The 17517-nt window shown below is 41.0% G+C and overlaps 1 protein-coding gene across 1 annotated transcript; it reads right to left on the bottom strand.

The window, feature by feature from the left end:
- Nucleotides 1–1314: 1314 nt before the first annotated feature.
- gsx1 (GS homeobox 1) lies at nt 1315–2745 on the bottom strand. Its single transcript, XM_054755409.1, has 2 exons — nt 2109–2745; nt 1315–2020 (listed from the first exon to the last, which is right to left on the bottom strand). The coding sequence occupies exons 1-2, from the start codon at nt 2488–2490 to the stop codon at nt 1665–1667; spliced, it is 738 nt and encodes a 245-aa protein (XP_054611384.1). The 5' UTR covers nt 2491–2745; the 3' UTR covers nt 1315–1664.
- Nucleotides 2746–17517: the final 14772 nt, after the last annotated feature.

The following is a 17517-nucleotide window of genomic DNA, read 5'->3' on the forward strand; positions in this document are numbered from 1 at the left end:
AATGCAAATATTGGAGTTTTGTTAAAATGCTTAAGTGAACCATTAAAGGGAAGTTTAAAAGCGAAACGCAACAACCAAAAGGGACATTGATGCAAATGGCAGGCTGTCTGAACTTTAAGGAGAGCTTTTTTTTAGCCTATTCGACAAGTTTAAAGATGTGTTTAGAATGAGGCAGATATAATTTGAAGTCTATTCAATATAATCAGATCGTTCTAAAGTCCAAACAGTGTGACAGAAAGCAACTAGAACGGTGCGTAAAAGATAGGCGAGCAAACATGGCACAAACCGCAACAGTGTGATCCATGCACTGGCTGCGTGGAGAGAGATGGTGTCTTTTTTAATAAATATATATATCATTAACAAATATAACATTTAGACCAAAATAAAATCGCGAGACATATTTGGTTTGTGTTTGAGAACGCACCCACTGACCATAACAACAGTGCATCATCACCATATTAGTGTATTCATTTTACATAAAAATAAATAAATATATATATTAAAACATGCCAATAAAAATAACATTGTAGCCAAGATATCAGCCTCGAGGATGACGCACATGGCACCTCTTAAATCCACCTGCAGCGACAATAAACTTGACCACACTTATGCTTCAGCAACACAACAATGCGGGTCATGTGTCTTATCCTCGTTTCATTTCATGCCAGATCGATATCGTTGAAGCGTATGCACACGTCTTAGTGACGGGCCTTTTATTCAGCCAGCAGTCACACGAGACTTCATCATTTCATCCATGGAATGAATGAGTGCTAGTGTTATCTGCTTTAAGGGCTCCCCTGGGGAGAAAGGCTGTAGAAAATACAACCTCCAAAACATTATCTTTATCACTTGAGCAATAGAAGGTGACCAATCAATTGATTTAGCATTATTTTTATTACTGCTTATTTGTATTAAGCTTAGATGCAGCGCATATATGGCAAACACTTATTGTACGCACGTTTTGCTCAGAAATCAACACATATGAACATATTAACCTCATCTATAGCCCACGTGTGCATCAGCAAATGACAGATTTCCCCTTAAAATGATGGGAAATGTATGTGATAAGGAAGACGTTTTCTGGTAAAAACGTGCAGCCTCTTTAAGGTCTGAACTACAGTTACTATTTGATTGCTTTATTTTTAAATATAACCAACACGTCTTGCGCGAGCAGCGTATATTATCATCTGTATTTGCAAATAATGTGCATATCGAGCAAGCTCACACATGAACTTGGCTCAAGTTTACGCGCGTCCCCAATGCGCACTCAATGGCGCGCAAATAAAGACCCACAAGACAAGGTGACCTGCACGGTTCAGAAATATGTTTTTATTTCAACATTTTTAAATAAATAAATATTCTTGCAGTAACACTGAATATAACATTTGAAGGGTGGGCTCATAGGGAAATGTGTCCCCATCTTGCATCCCGTAATACACCCAAATACTGAATGCTATTACTCAGTGTTCTTGTTTTCATTTGGGTTTCCAAATACACAACAAATCGACTGTTTTCAGAAAAAAACTACATACAAAACGTACAACATGTATACTGATCTATACAATAATTCAGGACAATAGCCTGATTAAATATTCTCTTTGTATGTACACAAGTGTAACAGTCTTTTTGGCTTGTATTTTTTTTAAATCCTCCAGAAGGGAGTTTTAAGGGGAGACGGACAAGTCCACATCATCCTTCTCGGAGGACGATGAAGGGGACACCGGCATGTCATCCTCCTCTTCCTCCGAGCATCTGGCTGCTGACGAGCATTTGCAGCCGTGCGTGCCAGTCCTTGGGCCGCCTGAGCCGCTCTTGCCCTCCTTTTTGTGCTTCACCCGTCGGTTCTGGAACCAGATTTTGACCTGCTTCTCGGACAGGTTGAGGTAGGTGGCGATCTCGATGCGCCTGAGCCTGGACAGGTACATGTTGGAGGTGAACTCCCGCTCCAGCTCCAGAAGTTGCGTGCTGGTGAAGGCTGTGCGCATACGTTTGCTGCTCTGAAGTTTGCTGTTGCTGCTTTCTGCATAAACACATGAGAAGAAACAGTCAGTGCATGTGGTGACACACAAGTGAAAGTCTGTTTTATTCACAAACTTCCGGGAACTCACCGATAGAGATGCAGTGGTACTGACGTGGGTCCGGGACCGTGTAGGCGGCCTGGTACATGGCGGCTCCGTGGCCGAGGTTGATGCTGTTGGATGAGGAGTGTTGCCTGGAGAGGGCCGTGTGGCAGTACTGTGAGGAAAATGCCGGGAAGGAGGCTTTGAGGAGCGGGAGTGCCGGTGGAGATGGATGGAGCTGGGAGGCGGCCATGCACAGCGGGCAGAAGCAGAGCAGCCCGGCCTTCCTGGAGTGACAGGAGCCCGGCAGCCCGTGCGGGTGGTGGCCGGCAGAGTGCACAGCGTAGGGGAATAGAGGCGGGCTGTTCTCGCTCCCCTTGTCGTTGGCTTCCCTTAAAATCAACGAATCCACTAGAAAAGACCTCGGCATGGTTGCGGACGAGCACGCAAGTCGTGGGTGAAGCTTGGAGCCTGTTGCTTGGGGATGTGCGCGCCTGCTCTCCCGTGGCTGCGTGGACAGCGAAGTGGTGCTGAAGGCGCGCCGGAGGCTCCTTAAATAGGCCCCGCGAGTGCTGCGGCCATGTGACGGTTACGCTGCAAGCGGCCAAGAGCCCTCAATAGGGTTTTGTGCTTTTCTCTCGGCATTCCCACTGCACGCTTCCCCATTATTTCACTTGTTAACTAAATGAACTGCATAATGTAGTCTATTCTTGTCAGCCCCACCCACGCCGCGAGAGGCGGCACTGCCCCATTCTGCCTTTTATCATCACTCTTATTTTATCATAAAACACTGCTTAAATTGCCACTTCCCCCCCCCCCAAAAAAGCCAAGACTGGATTGACGTTAAATCAGCGTACAATATTGTGTGCTGTTCTGCACAGATATCATGAGAAGGATGCATTTTGTTTCTATACTTTTCACTTTGTACCCAAAGACAACAACTGAATTGTAAAGTTTACGCATACCGATTTAGGGTTAATGTGTCATTTCTGGCCACAAAAAAAGAGACAAGTCATTGCCTGCAGGCAGTTGCTGTTAAAGAGCAGTGATTAATTCCTTTGCTCGGGCCCCTGCCAGGACGGGGGGTGTGGGTGGTGGTGGTTTGGAAGAATATGTAAAAATAACCAGGTTTTCACTCGGCGGCCCTTATTGAATGTCATTGTGGAGGCTTTTCAATGAGGGAGAAAGAGAGTCGAATTAAAGTGTGTGACAGCGGCGGATAGACGCAACAAAGGCTACTCTGTCATGGAGCAGCGCGGCCTCGCCTTGCGCGCTCATTCAATTAACTAATAGGAAAACATTTTCTTTCCCTTTAAGGCGCTCTCAACACGACTCTCGAATGCAAGGAACTTTTTTTTTTAAGTTGGACATTTTGAAAATCATTAACGTCCAAGATCTTGGATTTAAACCATAGACCACACTCGCTTGTGTGTGGTTGTATTTTTTGTTTGAACATGAGGATAAATGGGGTCCTTTAAAAGAGACCCTAATGTGTTCAGCATCACACCACTAATGTCCAATAAAGCTTGGACCTGTAATTAGGGTTCACCATTACAGTAAATTAGGAGCAGTTGAACCCTTTAAGAGAGGTCTGTAATCGCTGGCACACACAAAAAAAGATGGCATTTTTATTTTGTTCATTAATTAGACTGCCAGCATTTAGTTGCAATGTGCATTATTAGATTGCAGGCAAATAAAAAAAAAATAGACGTTGGGGGAAAAAAGTTACAAAATGTGCCAGCTTGAGTCATTGTTCCACATCAAGCTGTTATTAAAGCACTAATTCCCACATGATGTACATCAGTCACCCCGTGGATACGAATAGAGAGATCCGTGGGTCGTCACGCAGGGAGGCTCATCCCAATTTGCAATCCCAACTGGAGACTGACAAATAGTTCTGACCTCCCTCTGGAGGCGCAGGCCAGAAGTGCAAAGAATCTCATTCGCCATAATCACTTGTTACTGAGGGAAATATCGGCAAATAGCCCACTCATATTATACTTTCCTTGCATGCATGTGTATAGCCACTTATGAGGAGCATCAGGCATCATCATAACTTATATACTGTAGCTACAGCTGTTTGCAGACACTTCCAAATGTTAATGTTCGATAAAAGGGGAAGGGATAGCATTTGAAAGAGTAAATTATTTATAAGATATTAACTTGGAACAATTGTCATCACTCAAATTCAGCCCTGATAACACTGACCAGTGCCTGCTGTGCTGCAGGAGGAGCTCATTTTCAGGGGCTTTTATGCAATTACACCCAAAGATCTCGTGCCCACTGACATAAAGAGCGCAGTCTGTTTATGGAGATGTAGTCAATATCTCCTTTTCTTTCGGTATGAATAATTCATAGTTTAAGACACTATCCCCCCTCACTTAATATGTACGCGCACTTAAACACCCACACATCTCTAATACAAATGATGGTTTTAGCTGACAGTGTAACAGGATTTAAGGTCCCAGTGGGGTTTGGGCCGGCCGCCGATGGGCGCTGTGACTGTCGACGTGACACAGAGGGCCGGCTGCCCCTCCTAATCTCCCCCTGAGGCAACATCACAGAGCACAGATCCTGCTGCACCTCTCTGGACACACAAAGGCCTGATTATCATTCATATGCTCAGCAGAAACACCAGTCCAATAGATAACAGATGACACATAAGTACCGGCTGAATGGCGCAATATGTTTGGGCTGCTGGAGTCTATAGGGACCAATGAATCTTTAAGCGTGATGGACGCTGACAAAAAGAGCTAAGAGGTAATGTGACAAGGAGGGGTGGGGGAAGAGGCCTTAACAGGTGAACATGGCCTTGAGTGAACTGGTGGTACTTGTACAGTGGAACCTCGGTTTTTGTTATTAATTTCTTCCAAAGCGTCCGATGAAAACAGAATAAAATACAGTTTGAGAATAATTATAGTTTCACATGGAGAAAACAATGCAAAATAATTATAAATGATGAATGGGTGGAATTTATTTTTCATGTAGACCTTCCGTACACTGGAATTTAACAGTGTTTGTCAGCTTCTTTTTATCAAGTTACAGGCAGTCACAACTTTCTTTGGCTCCATGGCAGGTTATTTAGTAGTTGCACTCAATTTAAAAAAAAAATACAGGGACAGTGATTCAGGAACCAGTAGGGTGCTTTGTTTGGGCACTTAGTTTCATGGAATAATACAATACAGGGCAAACAAAGTAATTTGCCACATGAAATGAACCAAGACAGCGTAAAAAAAACCTGGCAAAATTCAGGCAAAAATTCAATTTGATGCAAATGGACATTCTTGATTCCAGAGGATTACTATTAAGACATTTATATATACATTTATTCTCAGAAGAGATTTGGGTTTTTTTTTTGGACTAATGTCCCAATAAGAGGTGGTTATGTGGTTTGGTAAGTAACCGGTTGAGTTCCCACACAGTTCTACTTGAAAACCTCGTTTGACAGGCAAACAAAAGTGTTAAAGAAATCACTGGGGAAAAAAGTAGCATTTTAATTGTAGCATTTTAAAAGCAGCATTTTAATTGTGTTTATAGGTTTAGTTCAGGAGTCTCCAACCTTATCTCTTCTGAGAGCTACTTTTAAAAAAGGAAAATGTCTGAGAGTTGCTCTTTTTTGTAACGTTTATATCCATAGCTTATTTTGAACAGACCGAATGAGCTTGTTTTGCCACAACTTAACAACATTTCATATCCTTTCATATCAAAACGTCAGCAAATAACTACTTTGTTCATCTGCATCTTGTTTTAATGATCTAGTTTGTGGTAATTTGTCAACAATTAGAGGCATAATGTGTGAATTGAACAGTTACAAAAATTCTACAAGTTGAAGCAAATATTCTTTGAGCCACTGGTGAGCTGCAGTACTCAAAATCCGCTGGAGAGCTCCTGGTTGGAGACCCCTGGTTTAGTTCAGTGTTTTTATATTATCGCTGACTTGATGAAAAAGATAACGCGGTGGCCTACTCAAGAGGCTCGTTATATCCGTTATGATTATATTGGTGTTGAATTTGTTTTACCGCACAAAAAACGACCGGGTGGTACATTATGATGTAAAGCACTCGTGTCTGTCTTTCATATAGACCAGTGACGTGCGGTCAGGGGAGGCAGAGCCTGTATAATTCCAATCGTTTTTAACATTTTCTTTTGTAAAACTTTGCTGAATTTGCAGATTTCCTGAACAAATACATGGAAGACCCCTAAGGCCGCCTTGAACATGGCTTCTCGGCTTAGTGAGCAAGCCTCGCCTACCGTCTGAGTGCACACTGAGTTGGATCATTCGCCTGCCAGTTTCTGTTTGTCAGCATGTCGCCAATAATATAATGCTGCAGAAAGATTTATCATACACCATGACTTTGTACAACCTGTATAATGTCTTTAATGTGAGTGTGACATCATTATTCTTGCTAATCAGACAATAAAATGTATACAAATGTCATTGGGCACTTGCACCGCTGCATCCTTAAGGAGTCAGGCGTGAGTGAGTTGGAAGGTGCTTGTCACTGATGCCCTCCCATAAAGGAAAAGCCAGCGTTTTTTTTTTTTTCTTTTTCTTTCTGCTAGTAAAAAGAAAATGCATGCAATATATTTTCATGCTGTGCTAAATGAACGAATGAATTTGACAGCCAAGATGGAGGATTACATACCAAAACTCATCAGATTTTTACAACAAAGTATCAGAACGTTTCCCAGACAAGATGTACTTCATATACAAATAAAAGGTAAGAACAAAAATGGTTTTTAGTTCATAAAATAAATAAATCAATGCGTATCAGGAAACATTTTCTTTAACCAAAGTGAATGATTCTCCTCGTTTTTGGTTCTTCTCTTAATGGTCAACCTGTATTAACGTAAAAAAAAAAAAATAATAATCCAAACGAGTCAGTGCCTCACCAGCCGTGAACCTTATCGCACATCACTGATTTAGACTGTATAACACCTTATTCCTTATGATTTGTAATTAAACACTTTTGTGTATTATAAATTGTTGCTGTTAAAATTACTGTTTTAATTGCCTTTATTGTTGCAATATACAGGATGTTTGAAAATACAAGAGAAAATGGAAAATAGATGGAGTCGTACAGATAGATGGGGGTTCGTACTATATCGTATTATAGCGATCTAATTTATCTTATTTATTATGTATTGTGTAAAACTAAGACATGAATAACATCAAATTAAAAGCACAAAATGAATGCCGACCCACCATCCACCAGTTCAAGTTCCAGCCAAGTTTTTCCAGAGAGATTATTACATTATTACATCGTTGTTTGACGTGTGTGGGAGAAGGCAGTGCGCTAGCATGAATTAACTTGAGACAAATGTACACATCAGCACTCAATAAGTCATCCAAACTTACCTTTATGCATTCCCACATAGTATCAGCATTGGAGACCAAATATGAGGTGAAAGAAAAATGGTAAAAATACAGTAGTAGTCTATCTGTGCGGCATGAGTTAAAGTTAGCACACGCACAATGGACATGCGTCAAGTGAGGCGGATGTAACAGAGAGAATTTGGCCACTTTTCAAAATAAAACATAAAAAAGAAATTATTTTTTTTCTGTGCAGCCCGGGGGTAGGGGACCACTGCTATATGCCACAAAACTCAGTAACAGGATACAGAACAGCTACAAAGGCACAGCGCTATAAAGTCAGATCCTGATTTTTTTTCCCTACAGTATAAATAGATAGCTAGCTAGATAGCTAGATAGATAGCTAGATAGATAGATAGCTACATAGCTAGCTAGCTTGCTAGATAGATAGATAGATAGCTAGCTAGCTAGATAGATAGATAGATATTTATAGAGTATTTCTGTCATGATCTCTGGCTGAGACAGGTATTTCTCGAATGTGACGGAGTCTGGCCAGTTAAAGCATTGCCATGCACTTCAACAGTCCCAGAGCGACTGTTCTGTCCAAAGTTAGAGACAACAATTAATAACCTCATATAATCCATATTGACACAAGAATTTAGCAGCGCTTTTCTGCAAAAGTTTTTAACTCCTTCAAATGTTTTGTTTTAGTGGCTTACTCTGAGTTACATTTCCGACCTTATGCGTCGTGAAAAGGATTAAAAAAAATAAAAAGTTTCTTACCAGAGTTGTTGATCCCATAAATACCACAGGGAGCACCACGCACTGCAACAGGAGGCACTGTCAAAGCAGAATGTGAAAATTCAGTTACACTTAATATACATTTAAAGTATGAAAAGTACAGTTATTCACCAGTAATGAATGATAATGTAAGATGATCCATGAACAGATGAAATCGCAGTCACGTTGTGACCTTTATCCTGCTCATCAGGCTACGGCGAAAGGAAAGCAGGCTCGAGAAGGCGTTTCTTCAAGCTGCATAATCCACACTGCTTGCCTGTTGTAATTCCTGTAACAATTCACGATCATATGTTAACTTTTGGTCACCTGACTGTTTACTGTCAAGGCTAGTGCTACCGTAGCCCCAAAAAAACTTTTGCATCTCACAGCACATCCGGTGCGTTCAGCGACTACCGCACAAAGTGGGAATTATCAACGCTTGATGAAAAAAACAGTATAAGTGAAGCATAAAGACAAACTTTCAAAGACAAAAGACAAAAAAAAGACGACGCTTTCTAGTGATACATGCTCTGTACAGTTAACCAGTATTATCTCATATTTATAAATGATTATCGACATTCAATGAGATGCATATTTTGTAATGAAACTTTTTTTTTTTTCATGTTTTAACCAAAAACCTGCAAATTTGCAGGGCCGTGAATGCTGAAACGTGAATGCGTGGAGATCCACTGTATCTTCTGTGAAAAATCTGTGGAAGGAGCTGAAGCATGCAGGCACCCTTCAGAGCTCAGACAGGTGGAGAGCAGTTTGCTCACAAGCAGTGGGCCAAAACACCTGTCCGCAGGTGCAGAAGTCTCAATGACGGTAAGAGAAATCGCTTGATTGCATGGCCTCAAAAGTTCAAGTTCAAGTTAACGGTACCATCATTTTAGCTGTTTTTTGTTTTTTTTAACTCTTTCAATGCCAACGACGTCTAATGACGTCTTTTCAAAAAGTAACGTTGACTGCCAAAGACGTCTATTGACGTCTTTTCTTCTTTTTTCACGGAAGCTACAGATCAAAGTCTTATTCATCTTGTGCGTGAATTTCTGACTTGTAGGCAATGTATTTCTGTCCCAGTAGGGGGCAACAGTTCTCTTTTCCTCCAAACGGCAGCGACGGACTGTCTATGAAGAAGACGGATTGCGGGTTGAGAGAGGAAAATGGCGAAACACGTGCAGAACTCGAACGGAGACAAAAAATACAGGCCGCTAACACTGTCACAGAGCTTGTCTGGCGGTGGATCTGCCTTTAGTAGCGACGCGATCGCGACAGACAGAGGTGACGCGGGTGATGTAGGTGACGTCGACACAAATGCCGTTGACAGCGGCAGCCGAATTGTATTTTGAAGTACATTCTTGCAGTTTTTCAACTGGTTTCAAAATTTCGATCATGAGTGTATTAATGCTTTTCTGCTGAACCTTGAACAATTGATTTGTCATTTGGTGGCTGTTTAATCAAATTTTGGTTGTACACGGACACTGATTAATTTAAAAGGAATGGGTAACACTGTAAGCAAAAGCCCTTTTGCTTACAGTGTTACCCATTCCTTTACCATAGGAATCCATTTTTGCATTCCAGGATAAGATTTTATAGCTTCTCTGGGAACAAAAAAAGTAAAAGGTATGTTCCCTAGCTGGAAACATCAAGTATTTAGGGTACAGAAAATATTGTCAACATTGCAGCAATATAAACTTCAATATGTGAGAATCTATTATACAATTTACGGTAGAGTTATGGAAGAAATAATTTACTCAAGTGTCAAAAGAAATGCTGTAGACATTCCACGGCCACTTTTAAATACAAACACTGTATTGTTTTGTTTATTATTGTAATGTGGACGGATTTACCGTTGCATTCTGCAATACTGACATCAGTTGCTCCTTTTGGACATCCCGACGTGGCCATAAGTTCTTTTCTACTGGAAATACAGAATATTCCAAATTCATACCCATCTATATGAAATTTGAGATCTATTCCCTTTTAATATTATAAATGAGCTGGATACAAGTTGAGGACAAGCAGCATAGAAGATGGATGGATGGATGGATGGATGAATGGATGGATGGATGGATGGATACAAGTGGGCCTAATAAAAGTAAAGTTGTTCAAAATAGATTCCTGAGGACAGGCAGTGCAGTGGTCCCCGGCCTGTTTCTGACAAGAATAAATGGGACATAAATGCAAAGCGGACAGTCTAGCCGTCCTAATGAGTCAATTTACATCTAAATGTCACAACGTTGTGGGAACTAAGAGGCTCAGCATGCCGGGTTTACTTCATCATCGGCGGCCAACACGTTATCATTACATTATCGTTTTATAATATTTGTTGCTTACGCAATACTTCTGAGGCAACTCCTGGGTTCTGACACGCGCTATGCATCCGAATGTAAATATTACAAGAAAAAAAGTTTCCAGAACCATTAGAGGTGTAACTATTTTTGGATTATTTCAAATTCCCTTTTGATGTAAATCCATTTGTTCTGCTATAGATATGTCTCCAACTTTCCCTTTAACCCCATTCATATAAAAGCCTTGAAATGCTCTTCAAAGGGGTTTGTTACCCTGCGAAGGTCACCAGGCGATTACGTATGGCTGACTCACATTTTTCCAAATCAGCAGACTTTTGGCCTAGAAATAACAGGTCAAACCAATGAATTTAATGAACTCCCCCAGACACAATGAAGGCTTCTTGCCATTTGAACCCCAGCAAAGGGATATGGGCAGGTCAGCAAGGCCTTTCAAGGGGTCTGTACACGACTGTGACAGAGTGGAGGCGCTTGAGTGTCTGCGTTGACAAGTTGTTCAAAGTGCTGGGGATGTCAGTGATAGTGCCTCCATCCACACTGCCCCCTTTTGTTCCACGTTTTGTGTCCTTTGCTCCTCCATGAACAGTCCCCCAAGTACAAAAGCCCAGGCGGCAAAGCGCCTTTTGCGATGTTCTGTTTGCCTTATTTCTCTCCGCCGAATGTCATGCTGCAGGCCAACATGCAGGAGACGTTATTGTGGCCAAAACAAAGCGGAATTGCGGCGCAGAACAACTTTTGATGGCTGCTCGCCGCTCCTCCCTCCTTTTCACTTGACTTTTCTGATCCTCCCTTCCATCCCTCCCCTTATTCACTGTTTCACTTTCCTGCATTGTCACTCTTCTCCCTCTTGCCATTTTTGGCACGCTGATGTTTCCACTGGACATTATTCTAAACGACAAAAGATCACAGAGACACAGGATGGGAGGACATTTCTTCTTCAGCAAAGTTCCCACTTCTGGCCGCTCCCTCGATTCAGCTGCAAGGGCGTTTTGTGAGAACTAACATCTTAAAGCATATGGTATTTGTGTGTTCACTTAATTGAGTCAATTGGAGGCTCATGGGAAACCACAGAGGGGGGTAAGAGTCAGGGACAAGGGAGGTCAGAGAGCAGGGAGAAGGGGGGCATAAAGACTGCAAGAAACAACTAATGCAAACATTATTTACAAATTTTTAGCTCTGCGTACATCAAGATTTACATCAGTGGAGTGAACAGAGTCCACATAAGCGTTGAGGTTAAAAGCCCGGGACTCTTACAGGGGAAAAAAAACGAAGCCACTGGGACTCCTTTGGAAGTTTATGGTTTTCTCATTAATGACCTCCTGTGGTTTGCACTATTTCCTTCCTATTCATCTCACATTAGCTTCTTTTCAGGGGTCGCCTTTGTTTTGGAGCGGCCTTCGTTTTTATCAGGGCCTTTTGACTGCCAACACAAACTGACTTCTGAAATGCAGACAACCGTTGCTTTTGTTTTTCAAAACCACACAATGCTGTGCAAAAATCCATCATTAGATTTGTTGAAAAGTTGTTGCTGTGATGAGCACGCGGTGCCTCAGTTTTCATTATGAATCCGTCCTAAAACCGAATCATAAAGTGATTTTGTGAACTATTCCAATAGGAATCGTTGTTAAACTTTCAAATAAAACAATTTAGGGCAGCAGCTATTGATTATTTTAGTAATCTTGCAATTATTTTGTTTGATTGAGTAAACAGATAAACACACTTTATAGGAAGGATGCTCACTTACAGTATATATTGTATTTATTAGACTTGGTCTCTATTAATAGACTCATATTATACGATAGTGCCATATTTGTTTAAATGCCAGCCGTCTTCTTCTACTGCTGCTTCACTGTGACGTGTACGCCTTGCTGTTGCCCCCTGCAGAGCAAAGGATGTACTCCACTTCCTGGTTAGACTGAATGGTTTATAATATTGACTACATACAGTACATACTTGAAAAGCTTTGATGGGTCGGCCGTGGCCGTTGCTTTATAGTCTCAATGTGTATTTTAGCTAAAAAGATTCTTCTTCTCTCCATAACCTTTATTGTTTTTTCTTATCAATGCACATAATCAACATTGAACTTGCACTTTTAACATTAATAATGAAACCTTTTTTATTATTTATTTTTTTTTAAAGTAGCGTGAGTATAGCCTAAAAGTGTAACCTAAAACCAGGCAATAAATAAATAGATAGCTGCCAAAATGGACTTTTACCTTGTTTCTGGTTGTGGGTACTTTCTGGTAATGTGCTGCAGCATCAATGTGGTACTTGTGGTGGAATGCCAGCTCCGTTTGACAGTGCAAACATTGCACCATGCTGTCTGTCTTTTTGAGTTTGAGTTATCCCAAACTTTTGACAAGTTCTGTATTTCCTTTGGACCCTTTCCTCTTCCCCCCGCTATTTTGTTTGAGCTACTTCTCTTCATCGCCCCTCTCCGCTAGCCTGTTCCCCATCACACGGAAGACAGCGCCCACACCACTGCTCTCATGTGCGCTCTACTGTAGCAGCCGCGAGGAAACACCTTCTGTGTATTTTAAGTTCTGGTCACTCCGTGTGGTCCGGATTTGATAGATTGTTATTAGTTACACTCATTAAACGAATCATTGAAGTAACAGAATACAAATCAAAGTTTTTTTCTTATTGAATTAATCGAATTACTGCGGCTCTAAAACAATTACAGTTTAACATGCAGACGACAAACACATATACTTGACAAATGAAATGGATGAATGGAAATTTAACATAACTTTTACTTTGATTGAAGACTATTGTTGACGGGGACCGAGGTGAAGGGGAAGTGAAAGCCGTACGAACCACACTTTCGTAATTTGCTACGAGCTATTTCTTGAATTCAAGGGTTTCTCACGCTCTTTAGCAAAGCTCTGGCACATGCAACTTTCTTGGGCTCCATGGTGGGTTATTACGTAGCCATGCTCGATTTAAAAAAAGCAGACACCTGTGGTGCAAAGAACTAAAGAGACAACCAGTGATGACATCATACAGCCACAGAAGGATATGTGGACAAATGGACTAGTTTGTGTAACACTCTCATTCCAGTTTGGCAAACAAATGTGCCTTACAGGATGCCATAGTCACTGTTGCCAACACCTCATTAAGACAAGTAGTCAAGACAAGTCGTTGGGTAATTTGCATATTATTTGCATATAAAGTTGTAACAGATGCTGTAGTAAAAAAGCATAACCTCATAGGAAAGACAAAAAAAAGTGGGTAATAGCACCGTAATTATGTTTAGAACTACAAATAAACTTGATTCTTAGTTTGTTAAAGGGATTTTTTTGAAATTGTATGACATACCCATCAGCAGTGTACTACAGGAACAGTGACTTACCCCCCCCCCCAATTGGTCCCGTGAGTCCAGTTCTGGCTGGAGACCCGTGACGAGGAACGTAGTTCCGCTTAGTTGCTGGCGCCATTTAAGTAAAGAGTTTGGCTTCTCAAAACAACATGCGTTCACAAGAGTAATACATTTGCATCATAAAAATGCCTCGTCAAAAAAAAAAAAAAAAAAATCAGACCTCACAAAACGCTCTGCGTTATATTTGTTATATTTGTCTCCCATCGTATTGCTGCACACTGTCGCCTGTGCATTCATGTGTATGTGATGAAGATGCTCGCGGTAATGCCACTCTTCTTCTGCGATGGAGCGCCGCGGCTATCTTGTTTATGTATGTGTTCCACAGCAGAAGATGGCAGCATCTTCATCACATACACATGAATGCAGAGGCAACAGTGCATTGAGAATAAAATAATTTTGATTTTTTATATCGGCCTGCGCCTCTCAAAGTCCAGACAGTGTAATAAGTACACCTGGACTCGCCTCCAGCCTCCACCTCTTATCTTATCTTGTTAGGACTACCTGTTGAACTTATTACACATCGTTCTCCCATCACACGTTCTGACACATTGACAGGTAAGTGGCCGGGTCCAAATGAGGCTTGAGTGTAATGAGTAGTAATTTAATGAAGGTTAAGAAACATTTATGCTTGTCAAACAGGGCGAGATCCACATGCGTGATTCATGGATGCGTGAAGCTCCACTATGCTCCATTATGCTGTCTGTCCGCAGGAGCACTGGCGGCTTGTGGCTGCTTTGGGCCGAGGCGGACATCTCAGCAGCACAGATCAATACGTGCGTTCACTTTTAAGTCCCCAAATACCAGAAAACTCTCCAACGATGGCAGAAAAAGTAGCTAGATTTGTCGCAAGTCGCTTTTGAAAAAATATGTCGCCAAGAGGGTTTGGAATGTCGCCAGACTTAGCGACAAAGTCGGCAAGTTGGCAACAAGGACCATAGTATTGTGTAAACTAAGTATTATGAAATTTGGCGTTGGGTGTGTGATCCAAGATGGCTGTGTAAACAAGCAATGATGGGAGCAGTCCATCCATATATTTATTAATACCAAAAAATTCAACATGCCAAAAGGTAAAGTCCAACAGCTTGTTCCACACAATATTGTACATCAACTGAGACTGTACGAGAGCCGCGGCAAAACTAATGGGAACGTATTTTTTTACTATGTAAAAACAACTGCTGCTAAGAAGCAACTGTTGCACTATTGTATTTCGGGTCGGGAGTAGAGCCACACATTTGAATAACTGCAATAATGTTTATGTTGACATTTGAGACAGAAGCATGGGTAGAACAAGTGCCTCAGTATGATTTTTATACACCAGTAACCCCGTTTTAATCATCATTGTCCATTTCAGGGGTTGTGTTATGGCGCCCGCTTTTGTTAACTTTTTTTTTTTCCTCGCCCACTTTGTTGTTGTATTTTCCTCCCCCTCTGTACCGATGACCCCATGTGACAGCTTTTTTACTCCGTTCACACTCTGCTTTTGACAGAACTGGGAATATATGACTCCTCCTCTCTCGCTCTCTCTCAAGAGTTATGACACAAGCAGTGTGAAAAAGAGATTTAAGCTAATTCAAAGTCTATATACGAGCATGTGAGAGAGTCGGCGATGACGGGTCACTGCACATCTCGCCGCATACCCCCCTCCTTTTTCCTGCAGATGCACTCTATTGGGGAGGCGACACGCGGCAGGACGCTGCTGGGAGGTAGTTAGTTTTTGGCCATTGCCATAGAAACAGACACACTAGCTCTCAGCTGGTCAAGGCCAGGGGTCCGTCGAGCTTCACATGACTGCAGCACCATGGCAGAAATCGAAATGGAGCTCAGCACTCTGAATAATAAGCATTTGTGCTCGGTTCAATGGTAAAATGAGTTGCCAGACTAAAAAAAAACCCCAAAAGCTGGCATCCTATTCATAATGAAGATTGAAAAACACAAACACGATACAGTTATGTATTGTAAGCCTTTGATGTGAACAACAAGGAGTTGCAGTCAAGATTTTATCAAGTAGGGAAAAAAGGAGGCGTAACGACGACTGACAGCTCTTAAATGGAAGGTAATATTGATGAAGTGCACAATTTCACTGCAACCGACAGAGGTGCTGTTGATTCAAATTTTGTCTGTTTTGTTTATTTCACAAATGGCTTCAAGGACACGTTGTTTACAGTTTCACAGTTCAACAAATGGAGTAGGAAGAAGCGCACCTTATTTTATCGTACCCCTTCTTTAGATCCCAGCAATCACCAATACATTTGTTCACTTCCTGTGTTCAATATACTCCACAGTAATCCCTCGTTTATCACAGTTATTTGGTTCCAGATAAGTGATAAGTGAATTCCCTTCTTTATAAATCAAATATTTTCATGGAAAACCTGATTACGACCTTCTAATGATGTATTTTAACATCATTAGAGTGACTTATGGTCACCTTACACTCGTATTACCCAAAATAGTAGATTTTTAAGACATAAATAAGACTCGTTCTTGTGTGTATTGCTGTAAATGAGTTGCAATGACAAAAAAAAACACTTGAAACAATTGTTTTTTAAATAAATTTGTAAATAACTACATTGAATTTTACGTAAATTGATGTCAATTTTGGAAATTCATACATCTTCCAAGCCGTTTATCCTCACTTGGGTCGTGGGGGCATGCTGGAGCCTATCCAGGCTGACTTTGGGCGAGAGGCGGGGTTCACCCTGGACTGGTCGCCAGCCAATCGCAGGGCACATATACAAAATACGTAACATTTCTTCTTTTTTTTCTTTCTTAATACTACAATTTTTTACTACTAATAGCCCATTTTCAAACACAAAACTGCATGATTTGTTTAATATATTTAAAATATGTATTGATTGTTTCAATGCAGTATTATCATTGTGGTTGTTGATATTATTTTGTCCTTTCCGTCAGGGTCTTTATAGCCGTCACAGACATGTGCTGATGTAGTCCTGTTTGTTTCTGTTGTGTTGTTTAAGTTGTCACCATTGTTCTTGTCGCCGTTGTCCTTGTCGCTTTTTTGTCCCCCTCTTATCCCCGCACTCCCATCTCTGTTTTCTTTTCTCTTCTTCTCTATCCCCTCCTGCTCCGGGTCCGGATGCTCCAAATTTGCATAACAACAAAACATCAAAGTCAACTAAATTCTGTATAACAGGGAAAGTGTATCTCTAACTTTTCCCTGGCAGAGCAAATGTGTTGCGCACGTAAGGGCATGTACATCAACTATACTATCTGCACTAAAGGCTGGACAGGACAACAACAACAAAACAAATATATATATATATATATATAATATTTTTTTAAAACTGTGATAGAGTGAAGTTAGTTAGGGACATCGGGCCCCCGGGCAAAACCCGTCTCAGCTAGTTGACTGTCTAAAGTAGAACTGCGTGACATAAGCAACTGCATGGGAAGTTGAGGTACACTCCTGCAGAAAAGGCAGCATTTTTTTACTCTGTTCTGGACTGGAAAGAGGAGTTCAGAACATTCAGTTAGGCTTTACGCTCTTCTGTCTTTCCACCTGGCATTGCTTTGCTTTTTTTTTAATTATTATTACAAAGCATTTATTGTTATTAATTGTTGAAATAAAGCTGTTATCCAAAATATAATAAAATATCAAATTAAAATAGGTCTGCCAACATTAACACATTAATCCAGATTCATTCATTTGCATGATTA

This window comes from Dunckerocampus dactyliophorus, chromosome 16 (genome assembly GCF_027744805.1).
Source record: "Dunckerocampus dactyliophorus isolate RoL2022-P2 chromosome 16, RoL_Ddac_1.1, whole genome shotgun sequence".
Classification (NCBI taxonomy): Eukaryota; Metazoa; Chordata; class Actinopteri; order Syngnathiformes; family Syngnathidae; genus Dunckerocampus; species Dunckerocampus dactyliophorus.

Excerpts from the sequence above, each read along its gene's own strand:
- gsx1 (XM_054755409.1), bottom strand. The coding sequence starts at position 2,490 with ATGCCGAGGTCTTTTCTAGTGGATTCGTTGATTTTAAGGGAAGCCAAC. Across the intron at positions 2,021-2,108 it reads GTACCACTGCATCTCTATCG|AAAGCAGCAACAGCAAACTT; the intron begins GTGAGTTCCCGG and ends GTGTTTATGCAG.